This window comes from Octodon degus, unplaced genomic scaffold, assembly GCF_000260255.1.
Source record: "Octodon degus isolate 3935 unplaced genomic scaffold, OctDeg1.0 scaffold00122, whole genome shotgun sequence".
NCBI classification, from domain to species: Eukaryota; Metazoa; Chordata; class Mammalia; order Rodentia; family Octodontidae; genus Octodon; species Octodon degus.
The window spans coordinates 3,708,840-3,731,334 of NW_004524698.1; the positions used below are offsets into that span (position 1 = coordinate 3,708,840).

Genomic DNA, 22,495 nt, shown 5'->3' on the forward strand with positions numbered 1-22,495 from the left:
GCTTAATATGTGATCACAAAAAAAAAAAAGTGGTCACTTTCATTTTTTTCCTCCTGGGGAATTGCAAATTAAAACTGCCATGGATTATCAAGTATAAAATACATTAAGAAGAAAAAATAAGTATTAAAGAGAATGCAGAAAAACTGGAATTCTTACACTTGCTGACAACTTAATAAATTGGCAGTACTTCAGTGCACATAAGTGAAGCATTTCTAACAATGTACAGCAGCACTCTTTGTAATTGCCAGAAAAATGTAATCAAACATCCACCAAGAGTAAAATGGATACACCGTTAGCTGTGTATCCATTCATCCAATGGAACTCACATTTTTCTTTAATTTTCATTTGATGGAAAGTACTTGGCTAAAATAAAAGTAATACTTTATAGTGGCTATAACAGAAATGAGATGTGAGAGGAACTTTCTAGTGAAAACCATTCTGGTGGAATAGTTTTTGGATAGACAGAACAGAAAAATTTGATTCAGGAATAATTGTGCTATTCTTTCTGTGAAACTCTTTTTCGACTACAGCGTCAGTCCCAGGCTACACATTAGCACAGAAAACAAGATAAATATGTATGAAGGAGTCTGGGACGCATATAGGAAGTATCTATTATGTGTTAAGGTAGAAGGCCACATAAGTCCACAGTGAAATAGTGGAGACTGGTATGTTCAAATACAACATTTAAATATACAATGTAATTTAAAAATGGGAAACCCCGAGGTTAAGTAAAGATAAGAGCCTTCACAGAGCTTAGAGGGGTCACCTGGGCCTTGAAGGATTGCCAGGATTTTGTTAGATGCATGTAAAAGTGCAACCAGAGGCCAGAAGCCTAGCAATGAGGAAGAGCACAGAAACTGCGGGACCCGCTGAGGCACAGGCTGTGTGCGCCAGATGCAAGGACGGAATGCGGCGCTAGGAAAGCAGGTGGGCGATTACAGGGCCCTGGGTCTCCTGCAAGGCCCTGTAAGGCAGAAAGCAGTACCGGTCAGAGGCTGAGAGAGCGATTTCGTTCTCATTTGGGCCCCCCTAACAGCTAGCTAGGTCATCTGAGCACCTGTCTGGGCCTTGGTGACCTGATACATAACACGGCAAAAGTAATCTTTTCCTCGTACAGACGCTGGGAAAATTAGACTGAACGTGTGCTGTCCAATCAGCACCAAGTCTGTCTCACATTAAGCACCAACTGTGAATCTACCGTGGTTATAATGATTATCAGGCCAAACCTAGGTTTCTGAGGCGCCTCCTCCCTATTGCGAGACTCGGGAGGCTGGGGTCTGGCGGCGCCCACTCTCCACTCCTCCGTCCTCCTAGTCCTTAGTTTTCTTTAAGAGAAGGGTTGTACAGAGGGCGGGTGGGCCTGGCGCACGGGGACACGCCTTCTTTTACCCGGGCTCGGGTCCCGCTCCTCTTCCTCCGCTGTCCCGCGGTTCTTGAAGCCAGGCGGCAGCGCCGGCCCGATCAGGTCCCTTGCCATCCGCGGTGGCAGACGCTGGTCACGCGTGCAAGTCTAGACAACCGAGTCAGAGCTATCCTAAAAGGCCCGGTCGCGAAGTGCAGCGAATGCCGGAAGTTTTTTCGGCGCTGATCGATGACGCATCCGCCTGTGGTTGGCCGAGCCGTGTGCTTCTCAGTAACGGAAGTGACGTATAAACCCTGTTACACAGGCGCACGTTGTGTATCGTTCCAGGAGAGCGGCATGGCTCAACAGGCTAGTGACTTCGGGACTCCAGCTGGGTGGTTTCCAGCCCCCGATCTGGGGTCCCTACCTAACAGCACTCCGCGGCCCGACAATTGGACACTCTGGGCGATGCTCCCTCCACCGCCACCTCCTTCGTCGTCTCAAGCGGCCGGGCCGGAGCCTTTCACCGTCGTGCAGCCTCCCGTGGAGGTGCAGTCTCTGTCCGGGGCGCCGCCTCCCTTCGACGCCCAGATTCTTCCTGGGGCGCAGCCCCCTGTCGACGTCCAGACCTCCCTTGATGCTCAGCCTCAACTCAGCAGCTATCCCTACAATTTCCAGGCTTCGACATTATGGTATTGGGGACACTCGCCTGGTAGTTACCTTCGATATCAGAATCCCCACAACCCGCCAGGTATGCAGTTCTTCTTCTCGGTACCACCTCTGTACCTTCCCGTTTATCCCCTCTTCCCATTTTCCCTATCCTGTCTCCACTCTGCCCTGCGCCCTTGAAATCTGCTAATGTCTCAAGATACATCCTATTGGATTATGTCCCCTGCCTACTCATTAAATACAGTTGTTATTTATTAAATTCCAGCTGTATGTCAGGGGCTGAGAATGTAATAGTAACACAGAAATCCTTATTTTTAATGTAGCTTATCGTCATCTCCCTAATGTAGGAATAAAGACAGTAAAGTTGTGTATTAGAGGACAATCAATTCTGTGGAGAGATAAAAGATAACTAGGCATTATTACTATTTTTTAAAGGCAGGATCTCGCCTTGAACTCATGGCCGTCTTCCTAGCCGCTTGAATGCAGGAATTACAGGCGTATGCCAGCATGCCCGGTACAGTTGCATTTTTAAATAGCATCGTCTCTCCAGGAAAGAGACGTTTGAGCATAGTTTCAGAGTGCAATATCAGATCATTGTACTTATGTCTGGATGAGTAGCGATGAGGATTGAAGGAAGTGCAAACGCAAAGGCTTTGAGGCGGGATCTGCAGCACACATCAGAAGTGGCCAGAAAAGATGGATTCGTGGTTACATTTGTAGATGACTGGGGAAGAGGGCAGCCTTGCTAGGTTCTTTTAGATGATGAGGCTTTGGCCTTTGTTCCTGTGAGATGGGTTGTGGGGGAGCATGCGATAATCCAGTTTATGTTTTGATGAGATTAAGGGGACAACTGATGGGAGCTGACTGAAAGCGAGGCCAGTTAGAAAGCTATCCCAGTTGTTCTGGTGACGTCTTGGACCAGGTGGAAATCTGGGGGTGATGAAAAGTGTTCAGATTCTAGATATAACTTAAAGGTAGGGTCAAAATGATTTATCCAAAGACAGAATGTGAGATGAGATTAAAGAAGAGTGAAGGGTTAACTTGGAAGTTTTTGCCAAACAACTTTAAGGATGGAGTTTTAACTAGCTGACATAGGAAAGAGATGTAGGTGAGGCAGATTTAGAAGATCAGGAGTTGAGTGTGAAGTATATTCATAACAAGTAGAGATAGTGAAATTTGTTATGAGTCTGTACTTTAGGAAGAAATGTCGCAGATTTTCCACTTAAAACCACTATCCAACTCTGTTTAAGATCCTGTTTGTATTAAATCGAATTCAAACAGTGTTTACTGTGTGCCAGATACCAGGCATGTGAGTTTGACAGACTCAAATGAGATAGGTTTATAAGAATAAATCACAGCACAGTGTTGTGATAAAAACATGTAAAAGGTAATTATGTTGTGCAAAAAAAGTGGGGAAAAACTTGCAAGAAATGTCTTGAAAGGTTTGTAGAATTTTGAGAGCAATACTTTTTAGGCATAGGCAAAGAAATGTCAGTAAAAGTGAGTTTTGGAGATTGCAGTGTTCTGGTGTGATGGAAGCAGAATATGTAAAACCTTTGGGAGAAGGGGTAGGAAGAAAAAATAAACTGGAATGTTATTGGAACATTCTAGGAAGCCATTTGCAGGTTTTTTTGGTTTGTTTTCATTTATTTATTTGGTACAGGGTCTTACTACGCAGCTTGGACTTGTAGTGATCTTCCTGTTTTCAGCCTCCCCAGTGCTGGGATTATAGGCATGAGCTACCAAGCCCAACTCGTTTCCAGCTCAGTGTGCCCAGGGGTGGGGCTGGCATGGCTTTCGAGACTGGGAATCGACTGGTCCCTGCGTTTGCCAAAGCTGGCCCTTAGTCTGCTGAGCTATCTCGCCAGCCCACATGTGCAGTTTTTGAGCCAATATGTGAGGTGATTGAAAAATTAGTTTTGTGGTACGGTTATGCAAAGTTACTAGAAGAAAGGGTTAGGGGAGGGGAAGATAGTCTGGGGGAGGGTGGCACTGTAATCTACAAAAGATTGGAGTTTCTGAGTTGGGTGATGGCAATGAGAATGAAAGGTGTGATGGGATTTAAGAGATATATTTCACAAGGTTCTGTTTTCCTGGTATGAAAGATTAAGGATAGAGATTTTACTATTTAGATTTATAATGTTTGGACTAGCTGAAGGAGTTTCATTTGAATAGGTTGTCCATTGTATTTAGACACCAAAAAATTTGTGGATATGTAATCTCACCAGTGTTTATTTGAAAAATACTTAAAACTAGTAATCTTTGCTAACACTTTAAAAAATTTTTTTTAATTTATTTGATACAGGGTCTTGCTACGCAGCCGTAGTGATCCTCCTGTCTCAGCCTCCCCAGCGCTGGGATTACAGGCATGCACCACCATGTCTGGTTTTGGTGGCCAGCATAGCATGCAGTACCAGGGATTGAACCCAGGTCCTTGAGCTTTGCCAGTCAGGCAGTTGGACCACTGAGCTATCTCCCCAGCCACTAGTATGTTTTTAACTGTTCTTCCCGGAAGAAGTAGTTTACTGGTATATTTATGCAAATGTTGGTGGTATGCTGTGATAAATAATTAAACAATTATGTATTTGTAAAAATTTGTTTCTTTTTGTTCATCAGGTAAATATTCTTATTTTCCACAAAAATATGATCCAAACTTCGCTAACTTCAACTTCTCTCCCAGCAAAAAGCAGAAAAAGAAGGTATTTCTGAGATATTCTTGAATATGACCCTCTGGTTCCTGTGTTACTGTGTTTTAACTGTTATTTCTATTATAACTGTTGTAGTGTCTTACATCTGTTTCTGACACAGTGGAGCTTTGCTCTAATAGGATTTTCAAGGATCTTAGCTATAAATAAAAATTTTAAAATCACTTTGAGAAGTAAACAATTGTAGAAGAAAACAGAATAAACAGCATCAAGAGTAAAAATAATTGAAAAAGTGATTACAAATAAATGTAAATGTTATTAAACTTAAATAAAATAAATTACTAGCAGATTGGGAGGTGAGTGATAGAAGGGCACCTTAACTATAAGCCACGTATAGTGGTGCATGCCTGTAGTCTTAGCACTCGGGAGTCTGAGGCAGGAGGAACATTGCAAGTTTGAGGCCAGCCTGAACTACATAGTGGGACCCTGTCTCAAAAAGACAAACAAAAACAAAAAAAACTGTAACAAAAGAACCTTTTTTCATAGTCCTTGCTTTTTAACATAGAAGGATATTTTAAGAACAGATTAGTACCAAAGCAGTTTATTGTGCTTATGTTATATTCCAGTAAAACTAAATGTAATGTTTCTAACTTAAAAGTCCTTTTTGCATGTTGAATAGTGTTTCAATTAATGTTTGAAATTCAGACTGAGTGTATTACTGAGTGTATTCATTGTAAATGCTTCAGTTTTTTAACTAGTGAGTAGTCGTTTTTGTGAAATTTTCTTTTAGTGAAGAATTCTTTGTACTTTTGTATTAAAGTAGGTTTCCTTTATTATGTAACTAACAGATACAGTATTTCAAATTTAAGGCATGCAGGCAATTCCAATAGTTTAGAATAAGTTGACCAATGTACATGAAGTTACGAAAATTGGCATGAAAACTGTGTAGTTCATGTTGATGTCGTTTCACAAGTATAATATCCCCAGTATTAAAGAATTAGAGATTATTTCCAATAGTTTCTATAGTACTAAATAATAATGATGTTTTATGAATCACACAGTATGAACCACAAACAACTAATTTTTACCTACATAGTTCTTGTATTCCTTTTCTGTAAATTTAAAACTATATATGAAATATTTTTCCAAAAAGAGAAAATATTCTTATCTTGAATATTTATTTTTAGATCCCTTTGCTATTTTGTACTAAATCCTGATTAGATTATCAACTTGAAATTTATTCATAGTTTACATTCACTATGTTTATTTCTTTATTTATTTGTATTTTAGGAAAGGGTCTACAGGGTGTTCAGGGTCTCACTACTAGATTGTAGCGCTCCGCCTATTTACAGCCTCCCAGGAGCTGGGATTACAGGGGCATGCCAGTTGCTATCTCAGTGCGCCCTGGGGGCGGGGCCGGCAGAGCCTGCCCAGGGATCAAACCCCCAGCCCCTGTGCCTGCTTGCAGGTGCTTTAATCCACTGAGCTATTTGGCCAGCCCTTATATTCACTATATTTAGATTTAAAGGATTTTTATCATGCTTAGCTTTTGTTAGTATTTTTGTTAAAAATTTAAAAAGCAAGCAATCTGTTGAGAGATGTACTTAGAAGCATATGCACATGTGAGGATTAATCTAAAAATAAGTGAAATTTTAGATTTAAAAACTTTATTACAGTAAAGACACATTGCCATTAATCAGCCTAAAAATGATCCTTCTCTCTTTGAATGCACTTACCCCATTATTCTTACTACTTTCTGACGTAGTTCTGGAAATTCTCATATACAAAGATCCTTAGTTGCACTGTCATCGCTGCCTTGATGTCCTGAATCAATCCATTTGCCATCCCTGATTATTTGAATTTAGGAAATGGCCAGAGGTTTCTTAGTGTCCTGTCCAGTGAGTGATGTGCATGAGGACAGTGATGTTTGTCTGAGGCTGCCTTCCTGTTGGATTGCGTGTGCCAGCAATATTTATCATAATTTTGACCCCGTTTGGTAAAGCTATGAAATGAGTCTCTGGAACTTTTTCAAGAAAGTTATAAGGATGATGGGACTTTTTGTGTTTGAAGTGAAGGAGTATTTTGAGAGTGACTAATAGTTGTATTTTTTATTGTAATGTTAAACAGATACTTTAAGCATGGCTTGCATAAAGGTTATGTGAAATCGAAATGTGTTTAACTAGAAGGATAGTTATATTTTTATTATTGACTGTGACTTTTAAACCACAGTCTATTGCCTCTTTTTGTTTGCAGAGAAGAAAGGAACCCATTTTTTACTTTTTTTGTGATACCTGTGATCGTGGTTTTAAAAATCAAGAAAAGTATGATCAACACATGTCTGAACATACAAAAGTAAGTATTCCTAGTTGTCTTGAAATTTGTGTAGCAAAATGGGCTTTAATTTGTGTTCTTGGTAGAAAGCTTTTTTTACAAGTTGGTTTTTATAGAAATGTTTAATGACTTGACAGCTGGGGATAGTGGCCTAGGGATTTGCAGTTTGGAAGTGGGGTGACCACCGCTTTAGGGACAGGTCAGATGGCAGCAAAGAGGAAGACCTAGAAGCTCCTCAACCTGCTGAGAGGCCTGTCTTGTTCACCTTTGAGTTCTCTACCTTAAAGGCCCAGATGGTTTAACCGTATTGATACTTGCTGTGGCATACCATCCTGTAAGATGGTCCAGATTTTAAGTGCTTAAAAAAAATTGGCCAGAATGTTTACAATTGTAAAAGTTCTTGATTTGGAAAAGTTCTCTTTTCATTTAATAAATTCAACATAAAATGAGGTATATAGCGGTGCGCTGTACTTAGTGAATGTCATTCCTTTTTAAATGCAGCTCCAGTTTGTAGTGATTTCTGTTTTGCAATTGACATAAGAATGGAGGCACAGTACTACACAGATGGGATAATTATGTAGTATGAATAGAATGTGTATATGTGAATAGTAGGAGAATTTTAATATGCAAAACATTAAATGGTTTTTAAAAAAACTTCTTACAGTGTCCTGAAGTAGATTGTTCTTTTAGTGCACATGAGAAGATTGTGCAGTTCCACTGGAGAAACGTAAGTTTTTTCATGTTTTTTAAACCGTAGCCTTTTATTGATATATGCTGTACTTAATCTGTGATCATCATATCTTATCATTTAATCATCTAATTATAAGTGACATTTATGGAGTACTTTGTCCTTTTTTGTCCCCCTGTGGTACTGGGGATTGGACCCAAGGCCTTCACATGAGCTACATACTGCACTTCTTACGGTTTTTTATTTTGAGGTGAGGTCTTACTGAGTTACCAAATTAAATTGTCCAAGTTGGATTTGAACTTGGAATCCTCCTGCCGTGGCCTTCTAGGTACCAGATCACAGGCCACTGTTCCTTGCTATACTTTCTACTTTCTAGGAAAACTTTAAAATTTTTGCTCAATTTCAGACTCAAAAACATCTGTGCAAAGTAAATAAATATTGGGGGAGGGGTTGGATTTTCTCAAGGCCTCAGAACTGATTCTTACCTTTTGAGTTTCTTAACTGTAAATTCTATGCTGATTTTATTGTGTCATGCTACATAAAATTGTCTTATCTGTGCATTTCTTTAGCTTCCACTCAATTTTGGTTGGTAAGCTATTCATTTGGGTGTTTAATGTCAATAGAGAAAATATACATGTGCTTTGTAACTATGTTATTCCATTTTCATATATTAATAGTATCAATAAAACTGCATAAAATTGTTCCTTCTCCTTTAAAATAAGTTATAAGGTTGTATAAAAATGGGCTTATTTGCCATAGTTTTTTAATTTGTTTTCGCTTGTAAATTCAATGTTGGAAACAATGTCCTGCTTAGTCAGAGGCATACATCATGCTTCCTGATGTTCAGTAGTCTCTTTGCGCCTAGATGCATGCTCCTGGCATGAAGAAGATCAAGCTGGATACCCCAGAGGAGATCGCGAGGTGGAGGGAAGAAAGAAGGAAGTGAGTAGAAGGTTCCAGACGAGGGGCGTGACTGCCGTCCCAGGGCACATCACAAAGGCAGTTTGGTCTTTTATAGCATTACAGTCATTTAATTAAAAATGACTGATCCTGATTTTGTTCTTCAGAATTAATGCTGTGCAGGCCCCGCCCCCGGGGGCACACTGAGTCAGGAATTGAGACCGGGCGTGGTGGCTCATGCCTGTAATCCCAGCACTTGGGAGGCCCTGAACAGGAGAATCACTACACGTCCCATCTGTATAGTGAGACCCTGAACACCCTGTAGGCCCTTACTAAAATATAACAACAGCAACAACAGAATTAGTATGTCATGATTTTGAGGATTCTGTTACTTGATTGTTTAAAAATAATCATTTTTATTAAAGAAGTTAAATTCATTGAATTCCTTTATAATACTTATACTGAGGAAGGGGTCTGTAAACCACATTTGCTAAAACTGTTGTTGAAGATAGTTTTTTTGGGAACACTGACCAGGAGTGCTACGTTTATATAACAAATATGTAATAACTGGATTATACCCTTCTCTTTTAGGGGCAGTTAATTGCTACTTATTGTTTAGTATCTGAAGCAATAACGGCTGGGCGCTTTTATTTTTAAAACGTACTTGCTGTGTTTAAACACAAAATTATTGAATAAATACTGTATAGTAGGCAGAAGAGGCACATCAAGAAACATACAGGTGGTTATTTTTAACTATAAAAAGACCAAGAATTCATTCTTGTAGTTCACACGTTTAAGAAATTCAAGCCTTACCACATGATCTGTAGTTTAATACTTAATAAGGGAAAAAAGTTTAATGAATGTATAGCTAGAATATACATTCTAAAATGGGAAAATCTCGCTATGGCTCTGTTTCGCCGTCTTCTCAGATAATATGAGCCAGAATAATAAGGGCCAAATAAGGAGGGGGCTGGCGAAATAGCTCAGCTGTCTACAGGGCCTGCTCAGGCAAGCTTAGGCAGGCACAGGGGACCATGGTTTGATCCCCATCACCGCATGCCCTGCCAGCCCCACCCTCAGGGTGGGCTTAGCCAGCCAAATAAAATAAATGAATAAATTGTCTTAAAAAAATAAGTGCAGGAGATGAAAATGACTTATTTTAAAGTTCAAGAAAGAGACTTAAAATTTTTAGCAGGTTACATTTGTACTTTGTTCAACTTAAACATTTTTAGTTCAGCTATACTTACATAGGTATTGATATGCCAGATGTTGTGCTGTTTTGTGAAATAACTAGTTACTGTCTTTAAAGAGATAATTCTGAGGGAAAGCAAAGAAACAAATTCAGGGCCAAGCCTGGCCTGACTATAATTCCAGCATTCAGGAGGCTAAGGCACGAGGCTTGCAAGTTGAAGGCCAGTGTGGGCTACATAGTGAGACCCTGCCTGTCTCAAAAATGAATGAATGAATGACTTGATGGATGGATGGCATTCTGGGGACTGGGCAACTTAGCAACATCCTATCTCAAAATAGGGTGTAGCTTAGTGCAATCCCCAATACAAAAAAAAAAAGATTTAGAATGAATTGAAAACAAACAAAATTCAGTAAAAGTATATAACTAACCAAGTTTGCAGAAAAAATTATATGAAGGTAAAGGGATAATTAGATAAATTTAATTTTCAAACAAGGATAGTTCAGTCAGTCAACATGAATTTAATGGCTGTGACAGCATTTCAAGAACATCTTTGTTTAACAAATGAAGGAATCTAGGCTACTTAAAATAGTCTAGGATCCCTTTCTCTCTGGCAAAGTCTTGCAGCTTCTCTTTGTGTGTGTGTGTGTGTGTGTGTGTGTGTGTGTGTGTGTATACACCAAGAATCAAACTTAGGACCTTGTGCTTGCCAGGCAGGTGCTGTGCTGCTGAGCTACATCCCTGACCTGAAATCTTGCTTATAAGGCATATTATTAAAATTTCCTGACTTATAACTCTCTTATTTTTCATTTCCTGCATTTTACTGCTACCAGAGTGCCAGTTTATAACAACGGGAGCTTATACTAGAAGACAAATCTGTGTACTGTTTCCTTTATTAATAAAGTATTGGTAAGAAAAAATACTCTTGTTGTAAGCATATGGATTATATACTAGTCCCTGTACCAAACTACCTTTTAAAACTTGATTTAGTACCTCTTCTGCAAATATATGTTAGTGCAACCACAGTAGATTTGTCACATATTATGTGTGGCCTACTTTTAGCTGTCTTTGGTTCTGTTGCACTTTGCACAGTGCCTAGAGTTTACATGTGAAAAATATGTGTTTATTTACTGTTAAATGGTATATGATGTGACAGACTCAACTTTGGCAATGATAAGGGTCCAGTAGGCAATTGCAAGGTCAAACCTAGAAGTTGAAGGAGTTGGCTCCAGGAGGTAGTTGGAGTTTGCAAAGGATTCTGATGCCCTGAATATGAAGCTTCTTCCTTCCTGTAGGTGGCTTCTTTATAGATAGGCTTATTTCTCTTCATAAAAGGGGCTTTTTTGTGTGTGTTACTCTTTCAAAGAGATCTTTTGGGGTTTTTGCCTTACTGTTGGAGACAGAAGAATAAGCAAACCAGAAGAGTTAACTTCATTGATAGATTTTGAAGAATTGACAGTAATGGTGTTAAAAATTTTATCCTGCAAACTCGGATGAAAATGGCCTAGCCAGTAAGATACTAGGTGTTGTGTCTCCCTCCCCACCCCTACTTAGCCCTGACTTTGATCATTTGAAGGCCAGTGCAATTGGGGGTGTGAGCCCCTTTTAAAAATGTTTAATTCTCTTGAGGAAAATGACGGCATGCCGAGTTGTGGAAACCAATGGAGGGGAGAACTTCAAGGTAGAGGATATGGTTAGCAGTTCAGATTGCTATGGAAAGGTCCATCAGACAAGAATAAAAAGTGACTGATTTTCTGACATGAAGAATCACCTTGATGGGAATTCCAAATTAGTCCTTGGCCTTCTGCCTTGGCTTCTGCCTTGGCATCCCAACATCTACCTGTATTGCTCTTTAATTCTGACATCCACCTCCAGTAATTTTTTTATTTTTACGTAATACATGTAGATACTAAAGAAAATACCAAAAAATGCTCATATGAAAAAGAACAAAATTTCATAACCAAATAGAGACTAACAGTATTAATACACTGCGTATCATAATTCTTTTTCTATAGGGTCTCTGTCTCAGTTACTCTTTTGCCCTGGGACAAATACCCAACACCCAAAATGAAAGAGGGAAAGGTGTACTTAGCTCTCAGTCAGTGGAGGTTTCAGTCGGTACTAAGCAGGCTCCAAGGCAGAGGGCCTGTGGCAGCGAGCTAGAGTGCAGAGGGAGAGGCAGCTGCTCAGGGGGCTAGCCTGCCTCTCAGCCCTGCTTCCATTATAATGCAGACTGCCTGCCCCAGGGCAGGTGCAGCGCAGGAGTCGGTCACGTCACACACTCCGGAAGCTGCCGCGCGACTGTGTGCTGCTTCGGGAGCAAAGCTATACACAAGCCATAATGGTCTCTGTGCAGTTCAGACTCACAGTGATCCTCCTGTCTCAGCCTCCCCAGCGCTGGGATTACAGCCATGCACAACCATTCCTGGTTTTGGGCCAGCGTGGCACGTGGTATTGGGGATCGAACTCGGGTCATTGTGCTTGCCAGCTTGAGCCATCTCCCCAGCCCCGAGCCTCTATATTAAAATACTTTTGAAACAATTGGATATTGGGTTATTTGGACTTCTTAGTTCCTAATTATCTGCTATGTTGTGCTTATTCATATGTGTGTGTGTATGCGTAATTTCTTTTTTAGTTTCTCATGCAGCCATGCAATATTTTGTTTTCAAGTTGTAACCGTTTGCCTTTTAATACCTCAATTTTATCTTTACTTATGGCAAAGTAGTACCTTGTGTATAAGTACGTACCACATTTACTTTATTCACTCATTCATTTGCCGATGACATAGGTGCTGTTGCCAGTAATTCTAAGCGACAGATACAGCCATTGCCATTTGCCCTTGGCATGGTAGATGCTGTAACAGAAGTCTGTTTAATTTGAATTCATTCCTTACCTTTCTGCCTCAGCATTCCTGTACTCACTTTGATGGCTACCCCCTAGTTTTTAAAGACAGATGTACTCTTTGAGTATCACTTTCCATCCCTCTAGCTCTCAGGTTTTCAGCTGGATCTGGACTAGCTGGTAGTTCCATCTTTTAACTCTTTTCCTCCTCTGCTTCTGCCTTCAGGGCTCTCTCTGCCCCATTCAGCTCCCTGTAGCCACTCTGGTCACTGTCTCAGCTTTGGTGTTGCATTTGTCTCACTCATCTGGCTGAATCTCAACTCTGACTCAGTTGCCATGTCCGAGGAGACTTAAAATTCATGCTACTAGTGAATACCCACAGTGGCCTCTGGCCAAAGGAACTTAGTTGACAAATGAGAAGTTTAGATTTTTTTTCCCTTGTTTTATCTTTAGTTGGAAAATTAGATTGTTTAGTATGTATTTTACATACATATGATACATAGGTGACTGGTTAAAATGTAAATATTTATTAAACTGATTTTATCTTAGCCTATGAAAATGCCATTAAAAACAAAGGCCCTTAGAACTGATGGTCAATTCCATTTTATCTTTTGTGGTTATTTCCACATGATTTATTTATCTATCAGGGCTTTTGGTCCTAGCCAAACTTGTTAATTTAGCCTCATCTGCAGGTTTTTACCTTAGTTTTGCTCATGCCATTGCTTCTAGAAACTCGTTCTTTTTCCGTCTGTGAGTTCTCATTGTTCGTGGCCCAGCAGCAATCCTGCCACTTAGAGGATACTTTTCTTCATTTTGATATAGTACCTCTTCTGCAAATATATGTTAGTGCAACCATAGTAGAGGAATGTCTTACTCATCTCTGATAGAGTTCCCTGTTCCTCTCTAACATAGATGTCACTTATTGTTGAGCTTTTTCACATTTTTTTTCCCTGAATGAATCATAAGCATTAGAAAAATAAGAAAATCTTTTACATGGCCCTTTGTATCCCACGGTGCCATAGAAAATAGGAACATTTATAAATGTTAATTTATGTAAGTAGGGCTTGAAATTATTTTTGCTATGAGTGTGTTGTAATTCTGTTTTAATATACGCAAGGGAAGTGATTAGAGAATTTTGCTGGAATGTGTATTTATCAGTCATGTTTTGAATAGTACCTTTATTTTTAGAGAATTTGTCCAAATATATAGTGATCTAATTAATAACTGGTTGGAAGCCAGTAGTGTAATTATTAGCACTTCAGTGGTTGCAGTTTTGATGTCATATTCTCACCACATAGGGTAGACTACCAGGACAGATGAAATTGATCTCTATTAGAATACATTGTATTCAGAAGCGGCTTTTCTCTGCATGAACAATGCCCCCTTGTGGTTTTGTGTTACAAGTGATTAAAGGAAGAAAATTCTATTAGCTGGAGAAACTTGGGGAATATTATTTGAAGATAAAAACTAGCTTAGGTCGCATGTATTTATACGAAAGTCCCTGGAAGAATACCTGTTTGTTTGTTTTTTAAATTTTTTAAATATGTATTTGGGGACAGGGTCTCACTATGCAGCTCGGACTCATAGTGATCTCTTCTTTTTCAGCCTCCCCACTGTGGGATTACAGATGTGTGCCACTACGCCTTGTCTTGGTGGCCAGCTCTGCAAACCTGGGGCAGAACTGGCATAGCATGTGGTACCAGGGATCGAACCTGGGTCCTTGCACTTGCCAAGCAGGCGCTTAGTCTGCTGAGCTATCTCTGTGGCGCCATGATTTTCACATGTTAAGAAATCTCAACTTTAGGGCCAGTAAGATAGCTTAGCGAACTGAGCACCTGCTTTGGCAAGCACAGAGACCAGGGCCCTGGTCCCACATGCCCCTCCAGCCCTACCCCCGGGGCGTGCTGAGCCAGTGACTAAGCCCAGGCGTGGTGGTGCACACCTGTAATCCCAGCACTGGGGAGGCTGAAAACAGGAGGATCACTATTAGTCTGAGGTGCATAGTGAGACCCTGTAACAACTAAATACATTAAAAGAAAGAAATGTCAACGACTTTAGAATAATAACTTATAATAAATTCTCAACAGTTTAGTTTGAAAATGAGAGTTACATTTATTGTAGTTGTATTTTTTGTAAAGGCAAAGTTTTTCTGTTTGTGGCTATAGACTCCAGAACCAGACAGGAGTCAATGCTTGACCTTTAAGATTCATTCAAATGAGAGACCTGGGACATGTTAAGTGCCTATAAGAACATGGGCAGTTAAAACTTTAATTTTAAGCTATGTTGGAATGATAATATGTGATAAAGGAGAACTCGGAGTCTTTGGAAAGCAGGGTGTTCACTTGTTTTTGTTTTGTAAGGGCTTCCTATGAAAAGTGAAGTCTGCAGTGGGTGTAGTTCAGTGGGAGAGCACCTGCTTAGCCCTGGGTGTGATTATCACCACTGAAAGAAATGAAGTCCCCAAGTACCCACTTCCAATTTAATTTATAGCATACATACAGTATAATTCAGCCTTACTAGGGGGTAGTTCTGACAAGTGCATAGTTACATAAATGCTACCACAAATAGAACAGTGTTCCGTCTCCCCCTAAATTCCATTGTGGTTTTCGTGATTGGCCTCCTCAGATGCTAACTGGCTACCACTGATCTAAGTTTTGGAAACTGTTGTATGAGTGGAATTAGGCAGTATGTACCTTCTTGAGTTTGACTCAAAATTCATCCATGTGCAGCACTATTCTTGCAGAATATTTTCTATTCCATTGTGTATCATGTTTTATTTCCCACTTGAGCATTTTTGTTTTCAGAATTTAGCCTTTAGAAAGCCTTTGTCAACATTCACGCATTTTGTTTTGACTGAGTTTTTTATTTGATAAAAACCTGAGAATAGCATTGGCTGGTCATATGGTAAGTAACTGTTAGCAGCAGAAGTGTTTTTTTGTTGGTTTGCTTGTTGCAATATTGGGTATTGAATCCAGGGGTGCTCAATCACTGATATGTCCTGAGCCCTTGTTTTTTTTTTTTTTTTGAGAGAGTCTTGCTGACTTGCTCAGATGGGATTTGAACTTGGAATCCTCTTGCCTCAGCCTCCCAGAGTGCTGGGATTACAGGTGTGTACTAATGTACTCACATAGGGGGAGAATTTTTAAACCAAGAAATTCTTGTTTGAGCATGAAAAGCATTCAGATTAAGTGGAATGGCTAGGGTGCAGGTGTGCTTGCATCAGGTAGGATTGTACTCAGGTAAAACAGTAGCCTTATTACATAGCTTAATGTGAAGAGGTTGCTTTTTCCCAAGTAAAAGAAGTCAGGGCCACTGTTGCCACTTGATAGTACCATTGGGCAGAGACTTTCGCTCAGTAGGTAGTTTTCATCTTGTCCTCCAGAAAGGTCTTACATACTCTTTTAAGCCTATGTTCTAGGAAGGAAGAAGAAAGAGGTAAAAGGGATATAGCCTAGTTTTCCCACTTTCATTGGGAAAACAATAGATTTGTTTTTAGCTCTAACCAGGAGATTTTACATACAGATTTATTGGCTACAAGGTTGCTTGGTTGCCATAAGTGATTTGGAGGCATCCTCAAGTGAAATTGTTACAGACGAAGGGGAAATATCCAGTTAGTGCTGCTTTGCTTTGAGCCTGGGGGCACAGTTTGAAGCTTGTTGAATTTCAAAACTGTAAGTAAAATTTGAAAGCTGCTCTATCATTTTGAGTAAAGAATTGGCTTGAACAAATGTTTACTTATTGGTAGTTCTTGTTGTGCAGGACAGGGGTATCTAGCTGTAGTTTTGAGTGTAGACTAAAGGTAGTGATCAGAAGGGCATTGGAAAAGGAGTGCATACAATCTATGGAGTAAGTGACATTACAGATTCTTGAATTTTAGAGGAGCTTAAAATGATGAGGATAACAATTCGGGATGAAGTTCACTTGTATCTGTGATGTTGCCTGATTTACCACATTCTCTAAAATTGTCTTTCAACACATGGTGAATTTATCTAACTTGCTAGGTTCTTGCTTCATAGCATATCTGTGGTTTTCATTTTATGTTTCATTACTAGAAAATATAGGAAGTATTTCAATTGGTAGATTTCTTGAAAATATACTTATACTGCTAGGTAGGGTGGTTTATGCGTGTAGTCCCAGCACTCTGGAGGCAGAGGCAAAAGGATCACCACAAGTTCGAGGCCAACCTGGGCTACATAGTGACTTTAGGCCAGCCTAAATTATGTACTGAGACCCTGTCTCAAAAACAAAACAAGGGGCCAGCAAGATAGCTCAGCAGACTAAAGTGCCTGCTTAGGCAAGCTCAGGGACTTCAGTTCAATTCTGGGCACCACGTGCTTGCCAGCCCACTCTCAGGAGTTGCTGAGCCAGTCACAGAGTCCAGGCGTGGTGGTGTATTCCTGTAATACTAGCACTAAGGAAGCTGAGGACCGGAGGATCGCTGAGTCTGAGCTGTATAGTGAGACCCTGTAACAACTAAATACATTCAAAAACAAAACAAAAAACACTATTCTCTCCACTCTCTATTTTTTAAAAATTCATTACAAAAATATATTTACTTTCTGTCTTTGTCAGCCCTAAGTTTTAAAAGTTATTACTTGAATTTCTGAAAAGAATAAATTCTTTTTTTTTAAGTCAAAGCAGCAATGGTTGGTTTATATGAGAGGATATACAACTTTTTAGCAGATAAAGCATAAGTCTTCACAGTAGAAATAAAACATGTTCTGGAAAGAAACATTCAACCTGCTACTGTCTAAAAATTGGTATACAGACAAAAATGGTGTATTACTGTATAACCTATCACCACATAGTTTACATTTTATATATAACTTGTGATATTTAACATTTGCTACAAAAAAGTACAATAGTACTGGGAATCAACTTTTAACATTTCTCTGATGTCAAGAAAGAACAATGTTACTTCTATGTTAAAAAATATATGTTCCCTGTTTTTTTGTAATACAATTTATAAAGCTTTGCTAAGTGAAATATTTTGTTCTAGAGAAATATCTATTGATTTATGTGAAAATAAACAGTCCTGTATCTTTAAAATCTATGCATATGTTAGAATATTTACACTTCACATAGTATTTAAAATGAAATATTTATGCATAAATATATTTGAAAAGAATAAATTCTACATTGGTTGAATTGTCTTTATGAGAATTTCATTCTCTGTGATGAAGCCATTCTATTCTTTGACAAGCAGGAAAGATAGTCTCAGTGTATTGCTGTGTTAGAAGACCTGTGAAAGATTTCACAGATGAAAACTTCAGAGATGAAAGAAAACTAAAGCTCTGCCTTATGTATTGTTCTTAAATGAAAGTCCATCTTTGTCTTTATTCCTTAGTTTTCAAATTAGCAAAATTCAGAGGGCCTCGCTGAGTTTACAAACTGTAAAGCATTGTACTAGTCACCCTCAAAACACCAACCATCCTCCCACCAAAGGTGATTCTTTCTTAAATCTTGACCTTGAGATGCCACTGCTGTATAATTTTAATTAGGGAGAATGAATGGTAAGGAGTTGTTTACAAAACCGCAATTTTAGAAACTGAATAGTAGACCACAACATACTGGGAGTCCACTAGGTGGGGTAGCAATCTTCTGATTTGCTGTCCCATGGTAAGGTTTTTCTTCTGATGCACTACTCACTGGCTCTGGAAAGCCTTTTAATTTGTATCCATGGGTCATTCAAAATTTTTGCAGAGATAGTTAGCTTCTTAATGTTACACCTTTTTGAAGTTAGAAAAGACTTAAATACAGTGGCACAGCTTGTTTTGAAGCTGTTGTGTTTTGCTGATGGTTTGTGTTTTATAGAGAATAAGCCTAGGAGAGCTCAGTAAGTGAGCAGTAATTTGAGAAAAAGGAAAGAGTTGGGGAAAATTAATGTGGCCACTGTGATATGAGATAGTGGTTGACATAGTTTTGCCCCTTTATGGACTCTATTGCACATTAATGATCATCCCTGGAGACTTGTAGGCAAGGCAGGAGTCAAAGAAGAAGTAGAAATGAAAGAAGGACAAGTGCAAAAGAAACATTTGATGTTAGGACTGATTGCTCTTGTGTTGTTGAGGAAAGAGAACTGCAGGGAGAAAAGTGATTTTAGCAGATAAAATACAGAGAAACCAACTGAAAATATGCCTTGTTACAAGCTTTATAACTTTGTAACATCCATTCTCCAGTAGATATAGGAGTAAGTCTTCTGTATAGTACTGTACAGTGTAAGACATAATTTATGATTTTTTTCAGTAGGTTTTGTTATTTCAAATGTATTATAAGCACTTGCACTACACTCTACCAAAGCTCTTTATTCTTCCTTGTTCTTGTATCTCAGTGTGTTGGTGAAGTGAAGTTTCCTGATTGTTGTTTGTGTGTGTAGGCAGGTCTCGTGGGTTTTGTTTTTTGTTTTTTTCCCTGTTTTGGAGGGATAATTTGCTTTCTAATACTTCTATTTTCTCTAGTTTTAAGTTGCTAAATTTTGGGTGAATAACAGCAGTGTAAATTTTGTAAGAGGATCTGTTTTATTTCAGAACTGAAAAATAAGAATTTGTCTTTGGAATGAATATTGGAAGATTTCTTACGTTAGGAACTTAATACTTTCATCTACTAGTAGAAGAAAGCTGTTTGAAAGGGTTCCCATCAGAAGCTTCCATAACATCTTTTTATGTCTATTTTAGAGAATTCTTTCTGATATCTTACCTGAAGTCCACTTTCCATGACAAATGTTTAAATGCTTTCTCATGAAAGGTACATATTTAACATTAGCTTGTTTGCACATGCTATACCAAATTACCAATTTCTGTTTAGCATGTGTCCTACCATAATAACAGTCTGCAACATTCTGAACAAAAATAGGAAGGAACATAGTGGGAAGAATAAATGAATTTGAGAGTAGTGGTGAGTACTGAGTAGCTTGGAATTCCATGCCTAGCTACTGTGGACCCTTTGCAAAATATCACTGTTTTACTCATTTCTGCTTCTACATGTAAATTGTGTTTTCAGATTGAGAACAGCTGGATACTCTCCTCCCTGTAAAACTATTTTATTGTTACTTCTCATGCTATTTTAGAAGCTGCAAATAGTTCCTTTCATCTTTCTTCAGAGGTTTTATTTTTCACTCTCTTAATCATCCTTGAGTCTTTTCTGAATCCTTTCCAATTTTTATTTTTTTCTCAGTGTTCCTTTTCAACCAGTTGACAGGGTGCCATGAGACACTCTGACCATTTTTAAGTATCACAGGAAGAACATTTCACACTTCTAAGTGCCGGAGTCTACTTCATACAACCTTAGACTATGTTTTTTGAAAGTATAGTCACATGTTGCTGACTGGCTGTCAGATTTTTATCTCCAGTGACCTTGATCTTTTCCTCTTAGGTTTATTTATAGCTTGTACACTCATCATCTTTTATTTATGGAGGTTATTTTTCTTGGCTGGGTGTGTTGCTTTGCACTGTCATTGAAATTTATTGCCTTTTTCTGATTACTTCACCACTTAACTCAATGTCATTTCCATTTCTGTTGTCCAGAATGGCAAACCCATAGGCTTTTTATTCTCTGGGCTATTTAAGTTAGTAATGCAGATGTTTAAAAAAGAAAAAAAAAAAAGAGAATTGTTTTAGACACAATGACAATACAATTTACTAATGTTTCTCAAAATTTACTCTGAGGAGTGTCCCAAGTTGAGTGGTGAGAGCTAGGTGTGTTCCCTCCTGCGTTTTATACTTCAGGGATCTATCGTCCTCACCATCATTCTGAGGCATACATCTCCACAAGGCTCTGCCAGAAGCAAAGAAAGCAATTCATCTTGCATACTACTGTCAGATTTAATCTGATCAAGGCCTTGTATATTTCTCTCCCTATTCTCAGCTTTCTGTGGCTTCCTGTCACCTGCTGAATTAAATATAAACATTCTAGTCCATTCAAGAAACATTTTGACCTGACTCTCCCTTTCCAGCCCAATTGCCTATAACTATATCATGTTTCTAACAAAATTGTTCTCTGGCTATGTCTCACATTTCATGAGGTCTTGGTTTTTTTGCCTTGTTTGCTCTATTTCAGATACCCTGACTTTTTTCTGATTGTTGTCTTACCATCACTGAAAATCCGATTCCTTTCATGTCTCATTCTTTCTAGATTTCTCCATTTTGATATAACCTTTCCTTCTTAGTCCCTTAATCTTTATATTCTTGATTTTGTCCATGTCATAGCTGTTTTGTGTTTTTTCTGTCTTTTCTGGTAGACTGTGGTCTCTTCCTCATCTTGCTAGCTTTGAGAATACTTAGCATGTATTTGCATAAGTAATTGACTATATGTAAACTTTATCTTAGCATATCTGTGGGGGTGCATGCTAAATAGACTAATTAGATCAGTTTGAGCACATTATATGATATGGTGTATTCATTTTAATTCTAGTATTAGCTCCTCATCTACTTGCAGCCTGGTAACAAGGTTTGTAGACCAGCAGCAATACTACTTTTAGTAGTATTATTATAGTCTATGATTTTTCTCTTAGAAAAATTCTGCATGCAATTAAAGGTTTATAATGACTTACTATTAATTATTGAGCAAAAATTTCCACATTCAGGACCTGCTTGGTTGCTCACATTTGTACTTCAGAAGTCTTTTTTTAATAAACTTTTTTTATTATTTCCTAGGAACTACCCAACTCTGGCCAATATTGAAAGGAAAAAAAAATTAAAACTTGAAAAAGAGAAGAGAGGTGAAGTATTGACAACGACACAGTATGGGTAAGTTCCTCAAAATTGCTGGTATAATCATAAACATCTTCCATGTTTATTTTTTTTCATGTTTATTTTAATTGGAGTATACTTATAAGTGATAAAAATGAGCAGAAGCCAAAATCTTAAAGTCACTACAATCCTAATTGTGAAATCTTTGCTTTTTACCTTGTTTGTAGTTACTTTGTAACTATATCTTAAAATAACTTACATATATAGATTTTATTTTTAGGAAGGTTTTTTTTGTTTTTTTACCTTTATGAGAGATTTATTTTTTGTTTTTGGTGCTAAGGACCAAACCCAGGACTTCTAGCTTGCTAGACAAACATTCTACCACTGAGCAAAATCCGTAGCCCCTGGATTTGATTTTTATTTTTATTAGCATTTTTTAAACTGTATCTAGTATAGGTTCTACAGGGTCTCATTACACAGATTGGACTCCTGCTGGTCCTCTTGTTTTCAGCCTCCCAAGTGCTGGGATTACAAGCATGCACCACCATGCCTAGTCTCAATAACCATCTCAGCGTGCCCCCCGGGGGCGAGGCCAGCACAGCATGGCAGGGTTCGAACCCTAGCCACTGCTCTCTGCCTAAGCAGGCACTGTAGTTCACTGAGCTATCTGGCTGGCCTGATTTTTAAAAGATGTATCATGAACAAAACCATTCGGTCTTTTTTTCTAAGCTAGTCTCCTTCCAGAGTAATCCATTTTATCCTTCTAGAGAACCTTTGTCTGCGTAACACATAGATGATAGCTATAATAATTTTTTTCTTCTTTTAGACATGATTTTTTTTCTTTTTTTTTTTTCTGTGTTTAGGGAAGGGTCTACAGGGTGTTCAGGGTCTTACTACTAGATGGGACTCATAGTGATCCGCCTTTTTACAGCCTCCCAAGGGCTGGGATTACAGGCACACACCACCACGCCCGTCTCACTTGCCCTCTCGGTGTGCCCTGGCTCCTGCGCCTGCTTGTAGGCTCAGCTATTTGGCCTGCCCTCTTTTGGACATGATTAACTATGATTAGACTTTGAAAGTTTTACTTTAAAGATATGTAGGAAGCGGGCTGGAGAGATGGCTCAGTGGTCTAAAGCACCTACTTAGAACAAGCTTAGCAAAAGCATCAGGGACCGCGGTTCAATCCCCCAGCACCACATGCCA

The 22,495-nt window shown here is 38.9% G+C and overlaps 2 protein-coding genes across 2 annotated transcripts in view; one reads left to right on the forward strand and one right to left on the reverse strand.

The window, feature by feature from the left end:
• The window catches only part of Gpalpp1 (GPALPP motifs containing 1), a 24,755-nt gene extending 23,181 nt beyond the window's left edge, over positions 1–1,574 (reverse strand). Inside the window, exon 1 of the mRNA XM_023700139.1 lies at positions 1,390–1,574. Coding sequence (XP_023555907.1) covers positions 1,390–1,477 — 88 coding nt within the window. The 5' untranslated portion in view covers positions 1,478–1,574. The remainder of the gene's footprint in view (positions 1–1,389) is intronic.
• Positions 1,575–1,672: 98 nt separating this feature from the next.
• Positions 1,673–22,495, forward strand: part of Nufip1 (NUFIP1, FMR1 interacting protein 1) — a 49,821-nt gene continuing 28,998 nt past the window's right edge. The window contains exons 1-6 of the mRNA XM_004640275.2: positions 1,673–2,093; positions 4,628–4,710; positions 6,910–7,008; positions 7,652–7,714; positions 8,541–8,617; positions 21,257–21,349. Coding sequence (XP_004640332.1) covers positions 1,700–2,093; positions 4,628–4,710; positions 6,910–7,008; positions 7,652–7,714; positions 8,541–8,617; positions 21,257–21,349 — 809 coding nt within the window. The 5' untranslated portion in view covers positions 1,673–1,699. The remainder of the gene's footprint in view (positions 2,094–4,627; positions 4,711–6,909; positions 7,009–7,651; positions 7,715–8,540; positions 8,618–21,256; positions 21,350–22,495) is intronic.